General features: G+C 38.5%; 2 protein-coding genes across 4 annotated transcripts; one reads left to right on the top strand and one right to left on the bottom strand.

Annotated features, from left to right (window-relative positions):
- Nucleotides 1-1,359: 1,359 nt before the first annotated feature.
- On the top strand, nt 1,360-5,794 carry LOC122767731 (elastase-1-like). Of its 2 annotated transcripts, XM_044023187.1 has the most exons (8): nt 1,360-1,444; nt 1,531-1,634; nt 3,129-3,229; nt 3,414-3,539; nt 3,906-4,042; nt 4,162-4,304; nt 5,385-5,534; nt 5,701-5,794. In XM_044023187.1, the coding sequence occupies exons 1-8, from the start codon at nt 1,405-1,407 to the stop codon at nt 5,710-5,712; spliced, it is 813 nt and encodes a 270-aa protein (XP_043879122.1). In that variant the 5' UTR covers nt 1,360-1,404; the 3' UTR covers nt 5,713-5,794. The 2 variants fall into 2 exon arrangements, with proteins under 2 accessions (XP_043879122.1, XP_043879121.1); XM_044023186.1 differs by lacking the exon at nt 5,701-5,794 and having other exon boundaries at nt 5,385-5,552.
- Nucleotides 5,795-7,262: 1,468 nt separating this feature from the next.
- Nucleotides 7,263-20,969, bottom strand: gls2b (glutaminase 2b (liver, mitochondrial)). 2 transcript variants are annotated; one of them, XM_044024219.1, is made up of 18 exons: nt 20,453-20,969; nt 20,208-20,307; nt 20,001-20,122; nt 16,203-16,332; nt 15,873-15,952; nt 14,858-15,021; nt 14,192-14,250; nt 12,603-12,635; nt 12,437-12,495; nt 12,203-12,269; nt 11,482-11,532; nt 11,217-11,393; nt 11,001-11,132; nt 10,136-10,228; nt 9,984-10,045; nt 9,586-9,662; nt 8,138-8,201; nt 7,263-7,758 (listed from the first exon to the last, which is right to left on the bottom strand). In XM_044024219.1, the coding sequence occupies exons 1-18, from the start codon at nt 20,608-20,610 to the stop codon at nt 7,602-7,604; spliced, it is 1,785 nt and encodes a 594-aa protein (XP_043880154.1). In that variant the 5' UTR covers nt 20,611-20,969; the 3' UTR covers nt 7,263-7,601. The 2 variants fall into 2 exon arrangements, with proteins under 2 accessions (XP_043880154.1, XP_043880155.1); XM_044024220.1 differs by lacking the exon at nt 20,453-20,969 and having other exon boundaries at nt 20,204-20,246.
- Between the last annotated feature and the right edge of the window lie 737 nt (nt 20,970-21,706).

The raw sequence follows: 21,706 nt of genomic DNA, 5'->3' as shown, positions 1-21,706 counted from the left end.
ATAAGACTAAAATGGAATTTATCAACTAATGTCTGAACAACTCACATCCAACTCTGGCTCTCTTATTTGGCAGCAGCTCTTTGTGGCCAGATATGATTATTGCTTTGTAGCCATGGGATTTTTAAGCTTTAAACAATCATAAAACAACACAGCTTCATTAACTTGTAATTTGAAACATGCATAAAATAAACAAATGAGCACTTTGTTACTTTAAATGTTCACATTTTCTTTCTGTGTATTGGCTCTAGTGAACAGCCTGCAGTGCAGTGTAGAGCAGAATGTGAATTTCTTTGCTGATGTGCGTGTGTCATAAATTAGTGGATCTAAACATGCCATTTTGTGCTCATAACCACTGTTTTTTATACAAATTACACATGAGAGAAATCCTGTAAAACATTATCTTTCGTACGGTTTGAAACTAAATTATTATAAGCGGGTTTCAAACTACAATTTGATTAAAACATTTTTTTTCCAAAATCTCCAATCAAATATAAATATTGAAATGCACTTTCAGGAAATTAATGTGCCAGGTGGTAAATTAACATCTTAATCGCACTTATTTACTTATTTACTATTTATTTACTTTTGTATTGAGAATGTAGTTGGGTAACCTTGATTGTCAAGGCAAAATGGGTGAAGGAATTGGAGATGACTTACTTGAGAATGATAATGGACAAATATGGAAGTGTCAGTGGAAGTGCAGCAGCTGAGATGAGTTCACATCAGCAGGAGAAACTGTGGATATCTGTACGCAGACCAAACTCGTGTTTTCTGGGACTATTCTGTTCTTAGGGACTTATAGATGCCTTATAGGAGATATCTGAACACCATGGAGGAAGAATATTTTTTACTGCTGCCTGGAGGGAAAAATACTGACAAGGAAGGGCTGTCATTGAGTCCAACCTTTAACACATGGGTGGACATTACGATGGATGGACATCTGCGAAATGGAAAGGATAACAGCATTTGTGAACCGTAACCTAGAACTGTTCTTGCCTTGTGAGGACAAATGGGTTATCAATGCTGAACCTTGTTGGGCAGATCTGTTTTTTGACACGTCAGAGATATCAACAATCTTTAGCAGGTAATTTGGCTGGACTAGGTGTGATGGCAGGTCACTCTATAAAAGAACCATTGCACGTGCACATTATGTCAAGTCAAGTGTCAAAAAATGTTGAGCTAATGTTAAAAAATTCAGTAGTGAAACAATCGCATTATGTGACAGCAAACCTAGTACAAAGTGAGAAAAAATAAATTCACAGCTGTGTCAGCATTTCCAGAAATTATTCCATTGTAGATAACAGTGAGACAGACACAGGTGTGTGCACACACACACAAAGAATGAGTGTATAAAAGCACAGTGGAGAAAGTCTCCATTGCAAAAAGCTGTAGCACAGTGTAGACATGCTCAGGTTTCTTCTGTTGACCTTTCTCGCAGCCCTAGGTAAAAAAGATTCTTCCTCTTTGATTTTTTTGTGCAGATTTTGAATACAATATGCCTAACTGTTATTCTTTCTGTGTTTTGCTCAGTGCTGGCTGAGCTGGAGCCCCAGCCCAGGTACCTGGAGGATGACAGTGCTGAGGAGAGAGTTGTTGGAGGTGAAGTAGCCAGACCCAACTCCTGGCCCTGGCAGGTACAGTGCACTTTGTTTGACTGAATTGCAGTAGTGGAAGTATTCAAATCTTATACTAAATTTTAATTTTAATGGTTGGCACTGTTATTTTCTTGCCTGTGATGGTAAAGTGAAGAGGAGGTTTTGGTGAAAGATTTCTGGAGGCCTATGCTGCATTTTCCGTATGTATGTGTGTACATATATATATATATATATATATATATATATATACATATATATATATATATATATATATATACACACACATACATACATATATATATATATATATATATATATATATATATATATATATATATATATATATATATATATATATATATATATACACACACACATATATACACACACACTGTATATATCTCACAAAGAATTGCTTTAAAAATGTAATTAAAAGGGAAAAATATAACTAAGGGACTTATTATCAGTGTTGGAGCTCACCAGTGAAAGAAACCTGGGTTGAGAAGGGGTGCGACAGGTTCAGAGAAAAAAAGGTAAACCAACCCAATCCCATGTGAAGAAACTCAAGAAATAGGAGGGTGCACGACACACAAACAAAAATAAAACAGAGGAAGCCACCACCGAGGACACCACAATAGCTCTTGAACTGACAAGAATATAAAATACTTTACAAAAAATGTGTTATTATATGGTTTTATTTCTCAAAAAAAAAAATCTCAATCCAAACCCAACAATTAGTGAACGAAGCCCGGACGACTGCCAGCGACGCACCTGGGCGGGTCCAAGCGTGCAGGAGGCCAACAACAGTAGCACCGGCTCGAACAGTTATAAAACGCCAGGGTGCAACTGCTTATAAATAGTAATTTATTTCTTACCGTACGCCAATAACTTAGTTCCAGTTTAGACGAGGCAATGCAGCCACTGCTCACTCATCTGCGACAGGTTGAGAAGATAGGCGGGAAGAGAGTCCGCCAGGAAGTAGAGGTGCCACCGTGCAACGCGAAAGAGAGCTCCCTTTATAATGTGCCCTCTGGTGGTAATTGGTGGGAAAACAGCAGGGGTGACAGAAGAGACATATCGCCCACAAGATTACTAAAAAAGATAATAAAGAATGGAATTATTTTATTTAGTGTTGTTTTGTGACAAACAAAATCCCCACAGATTATATCAGTATGCAGCTCCAATGTGAACAGATTGGCAACATAAACAGTGGCATGCACAGACATTTGGAAGGGCAGGGGTGAAAATTAAAAGGGGCACCAACTGTGCACCGGTGAGGCAGGCGCCACTAGTATATAATTTCCCACCATTTACAGCACCGCATCATTTTTCTCTACTAGAAAGCTGCTTAAGAGACAATCTTTTTTTTTTTAAATTATGTTTTGCTTGAGATGCCACAGGACATAAATGAAAAAAAACACCAGTGTCATCAATAATCATACCCCACCTCTAAATGTAAAGACATTTACTGTAACAGTTGAAGTGTAAAAATGTGAATAGTTGAAGTTGTAATGTTCTTTGTTGTGTCATTAGATTTCTCTTCAGTACAAGTCTGGCAGCAGCTATTACCACACCTGTGGAGGAACCCTGATCAGGAGCGGATGGGTGATGACCGCTGCTCACTGTGTGGACCGGTGCGAGTTTCATGCATTTTAGAAAATCTCCTGAACCTCAATATAGAGATATGGAGAAAAGTACATTTACATAAATATTTCTGATTGCTTCTCCGTATGACTTCAGGGCATAACAAGAACTCCTAGATATATGTTTTGATGCTTGCATTTCAACAGTCTGTTTTCATGTAAACTACTGTTTCAGTCAAAGGACTTGGCGCGTTGTTCTTGGAGAGCACACCTTATACTCTGAGGAGGGCAGAGAGCAGTATGTAGGTGTGAGCGAGGTCAAAATTCACCCCAGGTGGAACCCCAACAGCGTTGCTGGAGGGTAAGTGATTGCTAAACATGCTCTTCTAACCAACTTCTGTACACAAAAACATGAAAAATTCATCAGCAAAGTATTACTCTGAACATGATTTGTGAAAAATAAGCAGAAAACTGACAACTAATAATTCAAGTTAAGTTCAATTCATTGTATGGCACCACTTTGAATGTGAAAACGTGTCTTTTTGCTCTTTATTTTTGAGTAGAATTGAATTACATATGTATGGAAGCTATAGATTAATTAAACAATTAGTGGATATGCATACATATGTTTTCTGAACTATTACGAGGGCACTTAGACGCAAAATGGTGCCCATAGTTTATAAAATGAATTGTGTTTGCTGCAGTTTGATCCTTTTCTCCACTTCAGATATGACATTGCCCTGCTGCGTCTGGCCTCTAACGCCAGACTCAGCAACTACATCCAGCTTGGCAGCCTCCCTCCTTCTGGTCAAGTCCTGCCTCATAACAACCCCTGCTACATTTCTGGATGGGGACGCACCCAGAGTACGTCTTGAGGCATCATGATATAATAAATGAGCCTATTTACTGTAGAGCTTGTGTACAGTTGTAAGTTAAATACACACAGTACATATTATACATACAGTATTTTCTGTTGTTTCTAGCTGGAGGTCAGCTGTCTTCCCAGTTGAAGCAGGCCTCCCTGCCTGTTGTTGACTATCGGACCTGCACCAGTTATGGATGGTGGGGCAGCACTGTGAAGGACTCCATGGTCTGTGCTGGTGGTGGCAGGGATTCTGGTTGCCAGGTGAGCATATGAGGTTTTAAAAAGTAGTATATGTAATCCATGCTCACATTTAACATCTTTTTGTCCTCAGGGACCAGTTTATGTATTATTAACACTTAAAACACAGAGCATTTTGGCAATCAACCATATAAACACACCTGAGCAAAAAGTACTCAGATTGTTTAAAATCGGATTGAATTTGTGAAACAAAAAGAAAAGAAAAACGGTCTCATTTTGTGACTTCTGTACAATTATTCATATAAGATGATAACATATTTTTTAAAGCCTGAATATGTGACTTATAAGCTCCCCCCACCAGGACGTCCATATAAGGAGTTGTGTATTATTCCCACGGCAAACTGCCATGGGTGCACCTGCAGCACAGATCCGTGCCGTATGAACACTAAGGGTTAATAGTTGATGATTGATAGGTAATTTAAGCCATATTTAAGACATCTATATGATACACACCCTTAGCTTACAAGAAAAACAGTTGGTGATGTGGACCAGCAACTCAACTAAAGACGAGACTATCTCATACAAGAAAAGGAGGTGCTTTGTGAAACAATTATGAAGCTTTTAATTACAGAATATATACCCTCATTCAAAAACAGCATGGATTTCTGCAGGGTAAACTCCTCCCAAGCTAGCTTTTTGAACCCAGTTTCTCTAGTTGTGTTCCAAAATACGAGGATCCCACTGTGATGAATGATTGGATGATAGAATATGTTTGGATATAAACAGACTGGGGAAAAACATTGGAAATAACCTGTTTAAATTCTGTTCCACTTCACCACCAAAGGTGAGAGTGAGTGTTTGTGCTGAGGCCTGACAGCTTCTTGATAGGCAAGAAGTGTTGCACGCCACGTGAGGGATTATTTGCTTCATCAGCCGGAGCAGAAGTCAGTTAAAAAGATCTGTGTTGATCTAGGGAACAAATGTTATGCACAAACTCGCTAAAGGCAGACCAGGTTTAAAGAGAATATTAAAAATGAGTGGGAACACGAACAAAATGTGTATAAGTTCTGGTCAACAGTGCAGAGAAACAGCTATCAGTTATGAATTCTTGGCTCTAAGCTCTGTATTTTCTTCCAAACCCAGGGTGACTCTGGTGGACCCCTGAACTGCAGCGTCAACGGCAAGTGGGTTGTCCACGGTGTGACCAGCTTCGTGTCCTCCTTGGGCTGCAACACCGCTAAGAAGCCCACCGTCTTCACCCGCGTCTCCGCCTACAACAGCTGGATGAACTCTGTGCGTATTCCAAACTAACCCATTTAAATGTTTGCATCAGATTATAAAATAGTTACATAACCGCTGGATAGTCATTATCTGTTCAGTAATTAATTAACTCATATAATATACATCAGAGACGAATCACAGTATGATTTTTTTTTTTTCTTCTTCTTTACTCTTCTAGATCTTGGGTTGAGAACAAGGACAATCTCCATGGAGACGGGAGAAGAGGAATCTCACTTTCTCTCCATCTCCTCAGAATAAAATGTGCCATAATATTGACCTTGTCTAATTTTTGTGTGTGGGTCTGTTGTATCTGTCTATGTTGCAGTTATGGTCATATAAATGTATATATATTTATACATATTTATATATATATATGACTGAAGGTAAAAAAAATAAACAACCCCAGTTCTATAGAAATTTGAATAGTGTTTTGGGCCAATTTGTGGAAAATAAATTCTTGCGAATACATTTAAAGGGAATGGTTTCTGTTTTGTTTTTTTCAAACTATTGCTTTTACTTAAACAGCAGACAAAGTGGAGTGAGAAACGGAGAGCGTGAGAGAGAGAGATTATCGCAGGAAAAACAAACAACCAAAACAAGCACGAACAACCCCTCGCAGGCCTTGACTGTGGTAGATAATCATGAGAAGCAAACATCTGTGATATGAGGAATAGAACACATTAGGACTCTGTCAGCCCTAGAGAACAGAGGTTAACGTCATTGCTCATCATAGTCAGTTCTTCAGGTGTAGTCAGCAAATGCACTGAAATAGGGCAATGTGGATAAAATAAATAAGACACATGCCAACACTCTATGATAACACATAATCACATACATGGTAGTTCTTAATAACTTCTAAAGATCAGCTCTCAACCTTCAATTATTATTAGATCTCAAATTTCCTGTTTATTATTGTTCCTTGTGCCACACGGTTGGTGTAGTGGTTAGCACTCTTGCCTTTGCAGTAAGAAGACCTGGGTTTGAACCCCGGTTGGAACAAGGGCCTTTCAGCATGGAGTTTGGATGTTCTCCCCGTGTGTGCGTGGGTTTTCTCCAGATTCTCTGCTTCCTCACACAGTCCAAAAACATGCAATATTGGGATTAGGTAAATTGGACACTCTAAATTGACCATAGGAGTGAGTGTGAGAGTGAATGGTTGTTTGTCTCTAGCTGTGTGTGGCCCTGCGATGGACTGGCGAACTGTCCAGGGTGTACCCCACCTATCGCCCGATGTAGCTGAGATTGGCACAGCACCCCCCGCGACCCTCTGGTGGAGGATAAAGCCGTAGATAATGGATGGATGGATAGAGTACTTTAAAGTACTTTAACACAAGTGATGTGTTAAAACCCACAAAGACTGTGGGTTTACCAGTCTATTTGATGAGGGTACAGTGCCATCTAGTGGTTGTAAAAAAACAGTTGCAGCATCCACTGTTTGTTCATTGTTTACCAATTAGAAAAAAAAGTATAATACATTTTTTTAAAAATGTGCTAGCTATTATTCTGCATTTATCAGTTTTATTTACAGTGGCCAGAGTTGAATGCCTCCTATTACTTGGTAATAGTTTGGTGTGGTTCATAACAACTCTTAGAATAACAGCATTTAAAGTGTCCACCTCCTGCTGTCCATCACACATCCCTGCTTTCAGGTGATTTAATGGATGCCATTTAATATTTAATAACACATTACAGGCTGCATGACGCCCTGACTAACCTCATGAAATCAAAACAACGTGGAACTGTGGGAGGCCGATGAAATTTAATTTAATGAAATATGTTTAATGGATGAGTTCAATGTCAAAAAAAAAATATAAATGTATACATAATAAATTAGCTTGGGTAATTTAAAGTTTATGCAGCGTTTAAATGTCTATAAATAATACAGGATTCTCTTGTATCTGTATGAGGAAATCCAGTATAGTTATTTACAGCTGAGTGAAGAAAACAGATATAATGAATCCCATGTTATGAAACGTGAAGCACTGTTTCAGTGCTGAGAGGCACAACAGGTAAAGAGATTGTCAAGATGAACCAATTCACTTGGTTCTGTTTCTTTCACATGCCTTTATACACTTTGAGTCACACCATGCCCTCGATGGTGTCCAGCTTTGGGGACGGCTCAGCTTCAGTGCGCAGTGTCTCCTCCTGGCTGCACACCTGCTGGTAGTGATTCAGCACCTTCACTACCTCACTGTGTCCAAACTGCATGGCATCATAAACTGGAAGGTTCCCCCACCTGCACAGGAGAAAAGTGACGTTTTTTCAGCAGCTTCAGCAGCAAACTTCTCAACTATGGGTTCACAATATATTGTAAATAAAATAAAAATAATGAGATTAAATAATAAAACATTATTTTCAACTTGTGCATTTTCTGGTTTTATGTCTTTTACTTACATTTTCAGAATAAATTAAATGTGAATCTATATATGACTTACTGTCAGGACATGTATTATATTTAAAACAATGCTTATAAAACAAATGGATGAATAATATAAATAGTATAATACTATAATAAATGGAAATTATAATAATTATTCGTAAAAAAAATCAACCATGATCAAACGAGGAGCAGTGACGGGAATCAACATTTGAAAACTTTAAGACTGGGATCTCACCTGTCCTTTACAAATGGATCAACTTTGCAAGTTTCTGTAAGAAACTTTACAACGTCGATGTGACCTGGGAATAAACACACCACAGGACAGTTAATAGTTTCTGCAAACCAGCAATCTTGATTTGCAAGCATGATTTGCTTACACAGCTGTTGGTTTAAAAAAACAAAACAATGAAAACAGAAGACACTGCAGCAGGGCATTCCATCTACACGGAGACTAAATGGGAACCACAATAGAAGACAAATGATGGACCATATGGTGCTCTGAGCTAATTAATTAGTGGCCCTGTTTAATGTATGCCAGAGGTGCTGAACCTCGACAGTTAATCATGGAAACAAATGAAGTAAAAAAACAATTACGACTGTAAACATCTAAACAAATAATAAGGCTGAGTCTTTTTCTCTGTTGATCTGTTTTGTTTTTTTTAACCCTAACTCTTTCAGAACTCTTCAGGGGTGATTGATAAAAAATAAAATAAAATAATCTGAAATTGAAATTAAAATGGATGAATGTAATGAGCAATGTGCTCCGGAGTCGCTATGTCGACCAGTTATTAAAAGTGAAGTGATTGGAAGCTGAAATCTAAATGTTTACCATCAAAGAACCTCATCATGTGACTTCTTAAGTTTTACCCCGACACTGATTGTTATCGAACAAGTTAGCTAATATCTACTAAAACCACATAACAAAATAAATAATAATAAATAATAAATATCGCACCTGTTACATCAAACAAGACAAAGTCAATCCATTTATAGTCTAATTTAAAGTCTGACCTCCATTCTGGCCAATTTTGTGCAGCACTGCTAAAACAATAATTCACAAACTGAATAACATATGAATATGAAACCATAAAGGTGTAACTCACACAGGAGAATGTGCAGGGCAACTGAAATGTCATGATGTGCATAAAGGTATTGTTTTTTGTTTTTTTTTTAAATCAAAGTGCCGTTTTCTGTTATGTTTTAATCTAAGCTCATCCATCTTCTACCGCACTATGGTGTGACTTTGACCTTTAACAGTGAAGGATCAGTCTACAGCAGGAGTCTCTGAGAGCTACTTTGACAGAATGAAAATGGCCGAGAGCTACTCAGGTTTTACTCCTTCGTTATTATTCTCACAGCTCATTTCAACCCAAACAAACCGAATGAGCTTGAAGGGTGGAAACGTAAGCAGGTTTGTGTTTGTTTATTGAAACCTTTGGCGAGATACTTGGAACGAGACTGGGAGTCTACAGCAGGATTTTCATACTGTAAACCAGGGGTTTCCAACAAGTTGCTCGCGAGCTGGTAGCTTATGGTAATGCTTATTTTTTGCCCTTTGGTCACAGAGCTGCATTTTACGGCTTGCCCCTGTGGAACTGATTCACTGTTGTTGCTCTTTCATTCAGTGAAACTTGAGAACCACAGACAACAACAACAAAAAAAACACCTAGAGGCTGCCCTCACCCTCTGCTGCAGCGATGTGCAGTGCTGTCCGAGAGTCATAGTCTTTGAGACCCATGTCCATGGACGAGAGAGCAAACCTGAGGGAACAAGCACAACTTACATTAGAACGATATATAAAGAGAAAAAGAGTAATGAAGTAATATGAATATTTAACTACAATGCATTTCTATATTTTAAGCTTCTCAATGTCAAAACACCATTTTAATTTCAGTTATTTGGACAAACGTTATACTTCAGATTACACTAATTCTCCTTTGCTGTAAATATTCTCTATGTGACCTTTTTAAATGCGGTTTAATACGTCTAATGAATAAAACATCTCCCCTTTGTGTGACTAAAGCTTTCAAGGCCATTTTTTTTTTTATATATACGTAAACAATCATCAGGTCTCTCTGTACCTTCTTAGGGCTGACACATCTCCACTGTATGCAGCAAACATCAAGCTGAAAACAGACTTGTTCTGGAAAAAGCAGGAAGAAAGTAACATCGAGACAGCACTTAACATACTGGGCGTAACAGAGAGCGCTTCAAAACTGAGAGAGTGTCGCACCCTGTCGTCCCCTTCTTGCCTGCGAGGATCCTGTTTCTTCACAAAGTGCCGTAAGTTGTCGTAATTGTGGAAATTGAAGAGCGACACGAGCTCCTGAGGATGAGATGCAGTTTTTATATAAAAGACAAAAAGTGCAGATACATTTACTCTGGTTTTCAATGTCATAGTTATCGGGTTTTTCTTTTTGTTTTTTAAATCAAAACCAACTTATTTAGCCAAACCGATACACATTTAACAGAAAATATAAACAATTCTATGAAGTACTGGATATTTTTGTTTTATTATCAACTTAGCTAATGTCTATTCTCTTATAGCTTAATGTCTTTCATCTCAGCCAAAAATGGGAAAATGAAAGATTACATTTTGGTGATTGTAATGATTTGAGTCTAAACTTAAAGACTTAAAGACCTGTGTCCCCTAATTAGGACTAATGTGGTCCCTTATTTTGTTACTCTTGCATCCTATGCACACTACATCCCATATTACATTACATTACATTACATGTCATTTAGCAGACGCCTTTATCCAAAGCCATATTAAGTAGTTAGCATTGTTTGCATGTTTATGTACTTTTTTTTATTAATTCATGAAAAGCATGGTGTGGTCAGGTTACAACACTAAGAATGAGGAAAGAAGCTGCCCTAAGTAGCTTTAGTGAAGCATCTACTTCTTTCACTTTAAAGAATTTAAAGGAATACTTCCCCGCTTTCTATTAGAGACTAGAACTAGGGGTAGTATATTTGACAAAGTTTCCCTTGAGTTGAGAAATATCTTCATTCTTTTCTTTGTTACGTGCCCAGCAGTGACACTTGGTCCTGTTTGTGTAAGTAGGCCTTTAAATTCCGGGTTTATGTCTTAATCTTGCCTGACAGAAGTTTATTCCTCGGACGCTGTTTCCAACTCTGTCCAGTGGAGGAGACCAACACATTACGCCCATGACGTTGGGAATCACCAGCAGTATTGCACCAGACACACCAGATTTGGCAGGTAATCCAACCTTGGAGACGAGAACAAAATGTGTGATTTGTTTCGAGTTAGAGGGGTGATGTAGCACTTGAGTCGTCCCATCAGTGTTACTCACATGAAAAGCCATCTGCCCAGAGAAGTCATACATGCCACATGAGTGCATGAGACTCAGAGTGTTCCGTACAGCCTCAGCACTCAGGACACGCTGGCCCGTGATTGGACAAATTCCCCCGTTGGCAAGAGTGGCCGCCATGATGCTCCCCGACTCACAGGTCACCTCAATAGAGCAAAGCTGAGAGCGGCGATGAGGTCAGCTTATGCTTGAAATAATTGGGACTATTTCATGAAGTGTTTTATTTCCAGAAACAGAAAATGTTTACCTGGAAGTAGAAGTCCAGAGCATCTATCATATCCACTGATGGAGGAAAACACTGGAAATAAAAATATGGCCATCATGACTTTTTTTTTTACTGATTCATACTGACTCAGATAATAGTCAGAAAACCAAGAACATCTTCTCTTGGTGTTGTGCCTCAAATTATGACTTATGACAACACAGCTTAACTGGGGTAGATAAACAATAATGAATATAGAAGATTATTGTGTTTTTTTTTAACAATTTTACTAGAAATAAACATAAAAAAAACACATTATACCGTGGCTGTAGTTGTTGATAAAGAAAAAAAAATGAAAAATGCAAAAATGGGAACAGAATTTTATTGGTTTGTGAAAAAAGAAAAGAAAATCTTATTACCAGACAAAAGTGATTGAAAAACACGAGCTTAACTGTACAAATTATCTAAATATTCAATATAGGTAATTTATTTCTTGAGAAAAAAAAACTGCTTTACTTAAATAGTATTATCCTTTGTAATCTGCATATTTATAAAATCATTATGGGCTTTTTCAAGGTTTCTGATTTCGGGGAGTAATAACTCAGTAATGAAAACGGCACCTTTAATGGTAATTGCACCCGTAGAGAAAAAAAGAAAACACAATGTGTGAATGCTCAAAGCACTGTGGTAAATAAAAGGCGTTCATTGAATAAACATGATGAATAATCCCACCTGCTATGGCATGGAAAGAAAAATGTTAACTGACCTTCTTCTCTTTCATGTAGTATCCAATAGCAAAATTTCTGTCGCCAGTTTCTTTTTCTGACTGGAACCTGAGACACGAGACACAAGCACAAGCGGTCGATACTGAAACATCAATAATGCAACAGGGCAGTGGACGGGAAATCTGTTAAGCACTGTCTTGGAACTTTGGCGTGTGTTAAATGAAGATATTGTTGAACATTTTACAGCATTTCTAAATGACTGACAGTGAACTCACGTGGCATTGCTGAATCCAACATATTCTTGGCCAGCCATATTTTTCACAAACTCCATGACCTGCACAAATAAAGAGGGAATTTTATGTTTCCTGCAGCATCTCGGTGGCCACTGAGAAATTCAAGCTGCAGCATTAAATTCATGCAAAACTGATGCGCACTACTTACATAGTCAAACTTCTCTGCCTTATTAGAATGAGGCTGAAAAGAAAGTGAGCCCCATGTATGCATTAATATTAAAAACACACTGGTTGTGATCACCACGTTCATTCAGTTTCCACATTCATGAATATTATTAATTATGACTTCATTTAAAGTCACTATGGTGTAAAACAGTCTATGAACATATCAGGGATTGCATAATTTAACACCTTCCACATCAGCAGGTACAGCAGATTATAATGATACAGAGCCCAGATAGAATTCAAGTGTTTCACAAATGAATATGATTTGTATCTTATAAAGATGCAACAGAAAATAAGTATGTCAATGAAGGTAAGAATTCTATAAATATTCCATATAGTGGGGCACTTTGAAGTTGTGATAATGACTTGCTGCAGCTACTTTATGACACTGTCTTTTGTCTTAATGATCATTGCAACTACTGAATTATTCAGCAACCTATAGGCTCTAAACATAAACAGATTACTGGGCTGAAAACAAATGCTATTTCATTTATAGCTACGCTCCAATTAAAACATTTCAGTGAAACATAAACCCTGTACTAATTAAAAACAAACCAAAACAATGTTTTTTTTCCCTTTGATATGTTTTAGCAGGAAAAACAAAGACGTTATTCATCACGTTTAAAACCCTGTAAAGCAAATACAGAGTTTCTTCTCTTCACACATTATATATGTCAGAAAATAGTGGAATGAGAACTATGGAAAGTAAATAATTATAGAATAGAGAATTGTTTTTCTTCAGTGTTTTGCATGGAGCTCAGTTTATGTGCAATAATGTCCTTAAACTACCAGCAAAAAGGGTAAAAATGACACTTTACATTAATATTCTGTACAAAAACTGATGAACCACGACATTTTGTGGACTCTGGTCCCCACTTGAGGGGGTAGACCAGGAAAGTGTGTGTGTGTGAGACAGCTGTAGTGGCCACACCCCCCACAGTCAGAGCAGATAATGAAGCTGAATTTTATGATTTAAAATCAGATTTTTAAACATTTGGCAACTTTTATAATGACTTGGTAAGGTGCACATTTTCCTTTCCTTCACAGGAGATATTTTTTATCACATTACGGGGACTTTAACAACGACTCTGTCCACTCCGCGCGAGTCGGGACAAAGTGACAGTGACAGTGATCCACCGTGCACTCTGAAACAAAGCAATCTAAACAAACACAGCCATCATTAATTCGATTATTTACTCTCATGTTTTCCTGGCGATTACCTGACTTGACACAGCTCACAGCAGTGAGAGACAGCACAGGCCCCGCAGCTTGAAACATAGACACTCACTGTCATGAAATGGCTGCTTTAAGTTTGACACATCATCATTCATAAATTTGCTTTACCGCGCTGTTAGACGGCCTTTTTTCCAACTAGAAACTGAGCTGTCCCTTAATGTGTTTGCAACAATCCACTAAATGATGACGATAATAATAAATAACACATACACTGTCTGCCACTTATGGGCCTTCCACAGAACAAGAATCTCTTTGTTACGCTGCATTTTCCGAGCGATTTACTGTATGTGCTGACCCCGCTATCGCATACCAGATAGTGCAGGTCCATCTGTTTACCTTGATAAGAGAGCTGATCACTATGGCTCCAGCGTTCACCATCGGGTTGTGAGGCTTATCTTGAGGAGAGGACAACAAGATAGAGTAAATGCTGTCGACGACTTATGCACCAAAATACAACGTCCTGACGACAATAAAGATGATATCTGGTGTGGTTATGAGGCAACGTTCTGTAAATAATGAGGTGAAGACTGGTTAAGACATACATATACATACATACATACTTCACAGACAAGCCAAGCATGATACAAATTCACACTCACTTTCAAGTCTATGTGTTGTTTTATTTAATGATAAAACAATTGTTTTGACAATTGAAAAAAAGAAAAGAAAGAAAAGTAATGAAAAATGTCCATCACAGAAAAACTAATTCTCTTTATATCTAGAGCTTGCTTTACTCTTTTATTGTCCTCGGGATGAGTCATAAACTGTTTCTGTTGCCCGAGCGATGTGTAACTGGAAGAGGCGACACAGCTACAGTGCAAACACACTAAAACAAACCACAGCCACACGTAATCCATCAATTGAGTGACGCACCCAGATAAAAAAACAAACAAAAAAAAAAACAACTACATAATATGGCACAGTTAAATGTACAGATTTAGAGATGTGTTCCCCTTTCTTCCAGAAGAATGACTGCAGGGTTTATGTAAAGCCTTTACACACCTTCATCATCAAGTGACAGCACGTTGAACTTGAGCCCACTGGGCTCCATGCCAACATATTGGTGAACCCTCTCCGTTCCCGCCTCGTGCACGGCGATGGCGTACTGTAGGGGCTTCACACAGGACTGCAAACAGAACGGCTGCTTGGTGTCACCGACCGAGTGCCTGGAGGGGAAAAAGGACCCAGATGCAGTGAATCTAAAAGATTTTTCTTTATTTACACAGGATATTATACCCTGTGACAACACAACAGTACGACACAGAATAAAGGAAATGTGCAAAGTGAATAAACAATTTAAAATATTAGCAGGAGGAGCAAGTGCCCAAAGACGCCCTTGTCTGAGTCAGTTTAAGATTCTGTGGAAGTGTGTTCCAGGTTGAGTAGAGTATGTTTCCAGTCTCATTGAATATCTCACGTACAGTCAACCCACTGACACCACAGTCATAACACTCCGAGGGTCACGTGTCTTCCTCACGGGCAATTCATCGGTGCTAATAAGGAAAGGAATTAGTCCCGTGTTTAACTCCCTCTCCGAGATTTATCATGCTGTTTAGATTGTTGCAGATGAAGAACTAACAGGCCGAATACTTAAATTGTAATGATAGATTAAGACAAAGATCGCAACAGTATCGAGACATAACAATGTCACATTTTTTATTCCCAAAACCTGTGACCTGTCCTAAAGAGAAAAGTTCATTTTAAAACTCCAACTCTTAGCAGTGAGAGTTCAATCACACGGTTTCTAAATCACTCTCAACCACAGGAATTTATTTAAATTCAAAGCAAATCAAAAACAAAATTATTCATAAGTGTACCAACCTTCACCCCTGAGATTTTCTTAAAGTGCATATACTGTGTGTCAAGTTAAAAATGTCACTTACTTACTAATAAATGGTACAAAAACGCTAAAATATAAAGTCAAATTATTAATGTTATCTGATCAAAAGCCACCAAACTGCTACTGAATGGACCATGTGGTGAGGAAATGTTGTTCGTGGACATCTGTACTTCTTACCTCTGGCCATCCACTGTACACAAAGACACGCCCCAGAGATCAGGGCTAAACTTGGCCAGCTGGGGGATGTAGTGTGCAACCTAGAGCCAGGGTAAACAAGGAGAACACAGCGATACTCAGATCACACAATTTTAAGATGGAGGAAGCATCGCAGCGAAAACAACCTGCAGCAGAGATGATGTTAATGCAAAATCATTGTGTAGGAGTGGGTATGTGGATTAAAGGATAGTCACAGTGAGGATTAGTGTGCGTTTTCAGTCTCTTATTAGAAGAGACAAAAACATTCTATATGGAAAATGTTGATTTCTAAAGAACAAACACACAACATACCTTGCCATCATTTTGATTCTGCCCTCTGTTGTAAATTTCATTTATCTTTTGTGCAAACGCATCAAACTCGGGGATGACAAATCTCTTCCTGAAGGCCTGAATCAGCAGAACAATGTTTCCACAAACACATCTGGAAACAAACAAACAAACATTTATTGAACATTTTGTCTGGCTTGTGTGTGGATTCTCTGTGTATTACTTATGTTGAGGAGACCTAATTATTTTCAGTCAGTCACATTATGTGGATTAGGGCTGCAGCGATTATAATTAGTCGTCAACTATTTTTATCATCAATTAATCAGTTTGAGTGTTTCAAGTTTTTCAGATTTTTTTTCAGATTCTTAAATGTTAATATTTTCTGGTTTCTTTGCTCCATATAACAAAGAAGTCAATAAAATCGTTTCGGTTTGTGGACATAACAATTTGAGACATTTGAGAACATCATCATTTCCAGGTTTGAGGAACACTTGAACAACATTTTTCAACCTTTTTACAGACCAACCAATTGCTCGATTAATCGAGAAAATAGTCGACAGATTAATAGATTATTAAAATTACCGTTAGTTGCAGCCCTACTTACAAGAAGGACAAATACTAATGTGTACTAAAGTCAATGAAAACCATTACTTTTTGCAGTGAGGAAGTGATGGTAATTAAAACTAGTACATAGCTTTTGCATATTAACACTTGTGTGTGTTTCTCAGAGTTTAGATGTTGTGTTGCAAAGTAAGATTCCTGTGCTGCACATAAAAGAAGTGATTCATTTTATGTCTAGACAGACGGAGGCAATAGCAACATTGCACAAGTTATGCACTGCAGCTTTAAAGGTGGGGCGGGAGATCATTTTCTGGAGCATTTTTTTTTTTTACCGTATTGCTTAAAATCCTCTTCACAGCCCGATAGTAACCAATTAATTAATGTATTGTCACAAAAAAAGAAAATGTCACCCAGCTGTGGAACAGACAGGCCTGTAAAAACAGCATCCAATCATAATGAACGGCCCGAACAGATTACAAATAATTATGAAACTGCCATCTGCCCACCAACCGCCTTGCGCGTACCCGTCTTTGTGCACGCTCAGAAGACGACGCCACAGCTTGTGCTAGCTTGCTAAATCTAACGACGCGGTTGCAGCAACGTTATGGCAGAAAAGGTGCCAACAACAGGCGTTGGTCGCAAACGAAAGACGGTTTCTGGGAAAAGCTACTGCCAAGAAAGGGCTCCAAAGGGATGCCATGGTGCCGCTGTTTCTAGGGGATTGATAGGTTAACTTTATGAACTTATGAGTATTTGTTGTTTTTCATCATCAGGTTGTCAATTGAACAAGTGTCCAAAGGTACCGATGCTGCACAGTGCTCGTGAATCTGTGTATGTTGCGCGTTCCTGTGCTCCGGAGGGGCTTGGACTTTTGAATTCAAAATGAAGCCTGCTCTAACTTTGTTTTTCCAGGATCTCCGACCCTACCTTTAAATTATTCTAAAGGTAAGGTTAGGTTTGAGTGAGCAGTAATTAATAAGTCTCCAGGTGATGAATGTAGATCAATGTAGTTTAGTTCACTAACGTAATGAATACAAGACAATCTCCCTCGCTCTGTGTGTGTGTGTGTGTGTTTTCTCAATGTGAGCAGTTATCAGTTATCAGTTAGAGCGACAGGTCTGTGCTTCATCAGCATGACAGTAGATAAAGCTGACATGTCCTCACACACATTACAGCAGACTGATTTTACACCACAGGCTGCCCACGGAATAGGTTCATCAATTACATTGTTGTTGTTTTTTCCAGAGCAATAGCTGAGCAAATGTATTTAATAATGTATGAAAACCTAATCATCTCATGCAGTATCTGTATTATAATAAAGTGTGTGATAGGGCAGATTACTCCGGATGCTCATTGTGGGTAAAGTGGGGTTTGAAATGGCATCAACATCCTGTAGCATCATGCAATTAGATTAATAATAAAGCTCACCACAAACTGCAGCCAGACCAAATCTGATCCATTCATTTCCGACACAGCCCAACACCACCGACTTTAACCCTGTGGTTAAGTGGTGTGTAGTGTTTCTGCAGTCTTGTAATCTCGTAATTGAATCGAACATAAATAACTTCCAATCAGTGAAGTAGTGTAGGAGAATGGAAATAAAAAGGAGGGGGAGGGTCATATAGAGAGAAGTCCCATACGACAAATCATTCATTAAACTGCCTTGTTGTTAGAGTGTAAGGCTAAAAATAGTTGAGGCTCATGCCTGCACTGGGTGGTGAATGGAAAATAAAACACCATAAGACAGTCAGTGGTGAGTGGTGCATGTCAGTTTAAAGAGGCAGTGGAGGGAAACAACGCTCTCATACAGAAGCCATTACATGAGAGAGTTTCTATAAAAAATAAATCTATGGTTACCTGTCAGCTATGTGACTGAATCCACAGTGAACTGTGTTTGTTTGAGTTGTTCTTCAGCTGAATTTTAATCCCTCGCGTCATGTGAAAATGTGAAATCGCTTCTTCATGTGTGGAGTTCATACAAAAGAGCACAAGAGACAAAACCAGCAGTATGTCAGCATGTGTTGTACAGCTTTGTCAGTGTGTGACAGATGAGGTTCAGCAGCTGCGTGTCTACACTGACCAATTTGGTTTCAGGCTCAATTTCCATATAGCATAACTCCAAAAACATGTGCTTGATAACTAAAAAAAAGAAGAAATGCCACTGTGACCTTGTGTCAACTTTGCATGAATGTATTTCCATGCAAAAAAGACCACAACATTAAACAGCACATCCTTAAATTGGAAGTAATGTTCATGCCAAATTAGTTCTGGGCAATATGGGATTTTCTTCTTTTTTTTTTTTACATCAGTCGATATCGTTATACAGTATATCACAATATATATCATATCAATATTTCTACAAGACTGGGCGATATGGCTTACGATAATAATAATAACATTAATAATGATAATATCTCAATATTTTTAGGCTGCATCCTGATAAAAAAGATAAAGCTGCACATGTAAATACACTCTAAAATAAAGTGTCTACTTTTTATTATCTGTATTACATGCTTAAATTACCTTTCATTTTGGATAATATCTGCTATATTTCTTTGACTTTTTAATGTTGAATAAAGGATAAAATAAAATAAGGATAAAGGATATACTATAAGTATGGTCAAATTCTGCTATAATACAAATAATTAGGCTCAACTCTGACCTTGACCATTGACTCTGAGTGTAAGGGAATGACATGTTTTGTACATTCGTAAACAAATTCATTTTAAGTCATTCCTAAGATGCTGTGTTTTGATCGTTGTCTGGCAAATTCAGTTCATCCACGAGACCAAGTGGACGTTTGGAAATTATACCAAATTAAAAAGCTTCTCCTGGCTGTTATGTGTGATATTGTGTCCACATGGTAAAATAAAAAGATGATGATTTCTTCCTCCAAAGGAAAACAGCAGGCCACCATGTATGGTCTGTGTTTACACCAGCCTATAATCTGAACACCGCAAAATGTTCAGGTGGATCCAATCACACAACGCATACACAACATGCATTTTCGAACACTACAAAAATCATTTCAGTACCAGATACAAGCACATTCAAAGGAGGCTGTGCAGCATCCACAGCAACAAATGAAACTTAGGTACCACACTTTGTACTCATTCACACACTGTGGATTTCATATTTTCTACCACAGAACCAAAAACATTAACAAAGGTTGTGTTCTATAAGACATGATATGTGTCAAAGATAGTGCAGATGCAAAATGGAGTCCAGCCAAGCTCAATAAGACACCCACTACCTTCTCACCTGTGGAAAAGGTCTCTGTCCATCATCACCTCACCAGCAGATTCCCTCACGGCACGCCGAAGCTTCTCCATGCAGCCCTTTAGACGAGGGTCAGAAGGATGAAGGCCAGTTCTCCTCAAGGCCTGCAAACAGCAAGTAAATCTATAGATGTTTGTATACAACAGTAGAGTTATTTAAGAAGAGGATCATTTGTTTTAATCTACCTACTGAGGTAAAGAATGAGATAGGAACTTGCTCTTTTCCCTCTGTGATGGTGTAGAAAAGCATGGTCTCCAATCCCAAACTGGGGGACTTTGAGTGTGCATTCCTGGATACGTGAGGAGTAAATAGATGCAAACCATAGATACATAGATAGACAGAAAGATAGATAGAAAGATAGATAGATAGATAGATAGATAGATAGATAGATAGATAGATAGATAGGGTGTAGTCTCATTTATTGAGACACTTACACTGTGAGGTGAGAGAGTGTGGGCGCTTGTCGCTGGGACTCGGCTGAGGACTTGGAGCAGAGACAACATGTTGGCTGGATGATGCAAGTCTTCCTCACCACGTCTCCTGTATTTCTGACGACGAGTTGTGTCAGACGCAGCGCTCTCACACAGTGCATGGCCGCGAATATCACCAGCCGCAGCTCAGCCCGGACAGTGTGAGTATGAGCGGAGGGAGTCGTGCTTCAGTTTATTTTGTTCGGGCCGTTTATCAGCGGCTGCTGCTCTGAGGTCACTGACTTTGCACAAGTGAGCTGAAGTTTAGCCGCCTTCACGTGCGGTGGGAAAATTGGCACTTTTGACACTTCTCGTGATACTGTGTCACTTGCTGACTCGCAGCTTTTCCTCTGATATTGATCATGCAATGTGTTTATAAAGAAGCACACTTTTTTTATCGCAATATAACAAAGTTATATATGAAACTATTGTTTGCAGTGAATTATAGTTGTAAACACAGCCTTTTCAATAACAATGTAACACTATTTAAGTATAAAAGTATGTATGTATAAAATATAACTGCATTTAATGTTTTAGTTATGATTTGTGAAGCGTTTTGCTATTTAAATGAAAACAAAAATCAATAAAAAAAAAAAAAAATCAAAATCAAATATTGCTCAGCCATAGTTAAAAACATCAATTACATACCTACTATTTACCTCCTTGTTGTCATTCACTAAATGTCATGTAACTCCACGTGTGTCTGAGAACTCACAGTGTGCCATAAGCTTTCCACTGTGTAAAATGGCAAATAATACGAGGAGTACTTGAACGCAACAGGGGGCCTGCGTATGAAGTCACATGCACACCATCTCATGTGGCAGTTGACATTTGACTGACATGACAGCTACAGAAGAAAACCAGAGGCTAACACATGTCTCTCTGCCTGTCACTCAATGATAATAATAATAATAGTGTCACCACCAACTCTTGACTTTTGCACAGTGGTACAAGCAGACAAAATGAACAGCATCTCCTGGTGGGGCTTTTTTAACGATTTTATGCTCCCCGCAGGCCACCGTAATTTCTCATATTCACCTTGGAGCGATGGTAGTTCAGTGGTAGAGTGAGTCGTCTTTCAATTGGAAAGCTGTGGGTTAGATTCCCCACCTCCACTAGTCTACATGTCGATGTGTCTTTGGTCAAGACACTTGACCAAACCCAAATTGCTCTCGACAGCTGTTCCGGCAGTGGGGGAATGGCAAAACTGTAGAGTGA

Source organism: Solea senegalensis, linkage group LG4 (genome assembly GCF_019176455.1).
Source record: "Solea senegalensis isolate Sse05_10M linkage group LG4, IFAPA_SoseM_1, whole genome shotgun sequence".
NCBI classification, from domain to species: Eukaryota; Metazoa; Chordata; class Actinopteri; order Pleuronectiformes; family Soleidae; genus Solea; species Solea senegalensis.
This window is presented reverse-complemented; position numbering and strand designations above follow the sequence as displayed.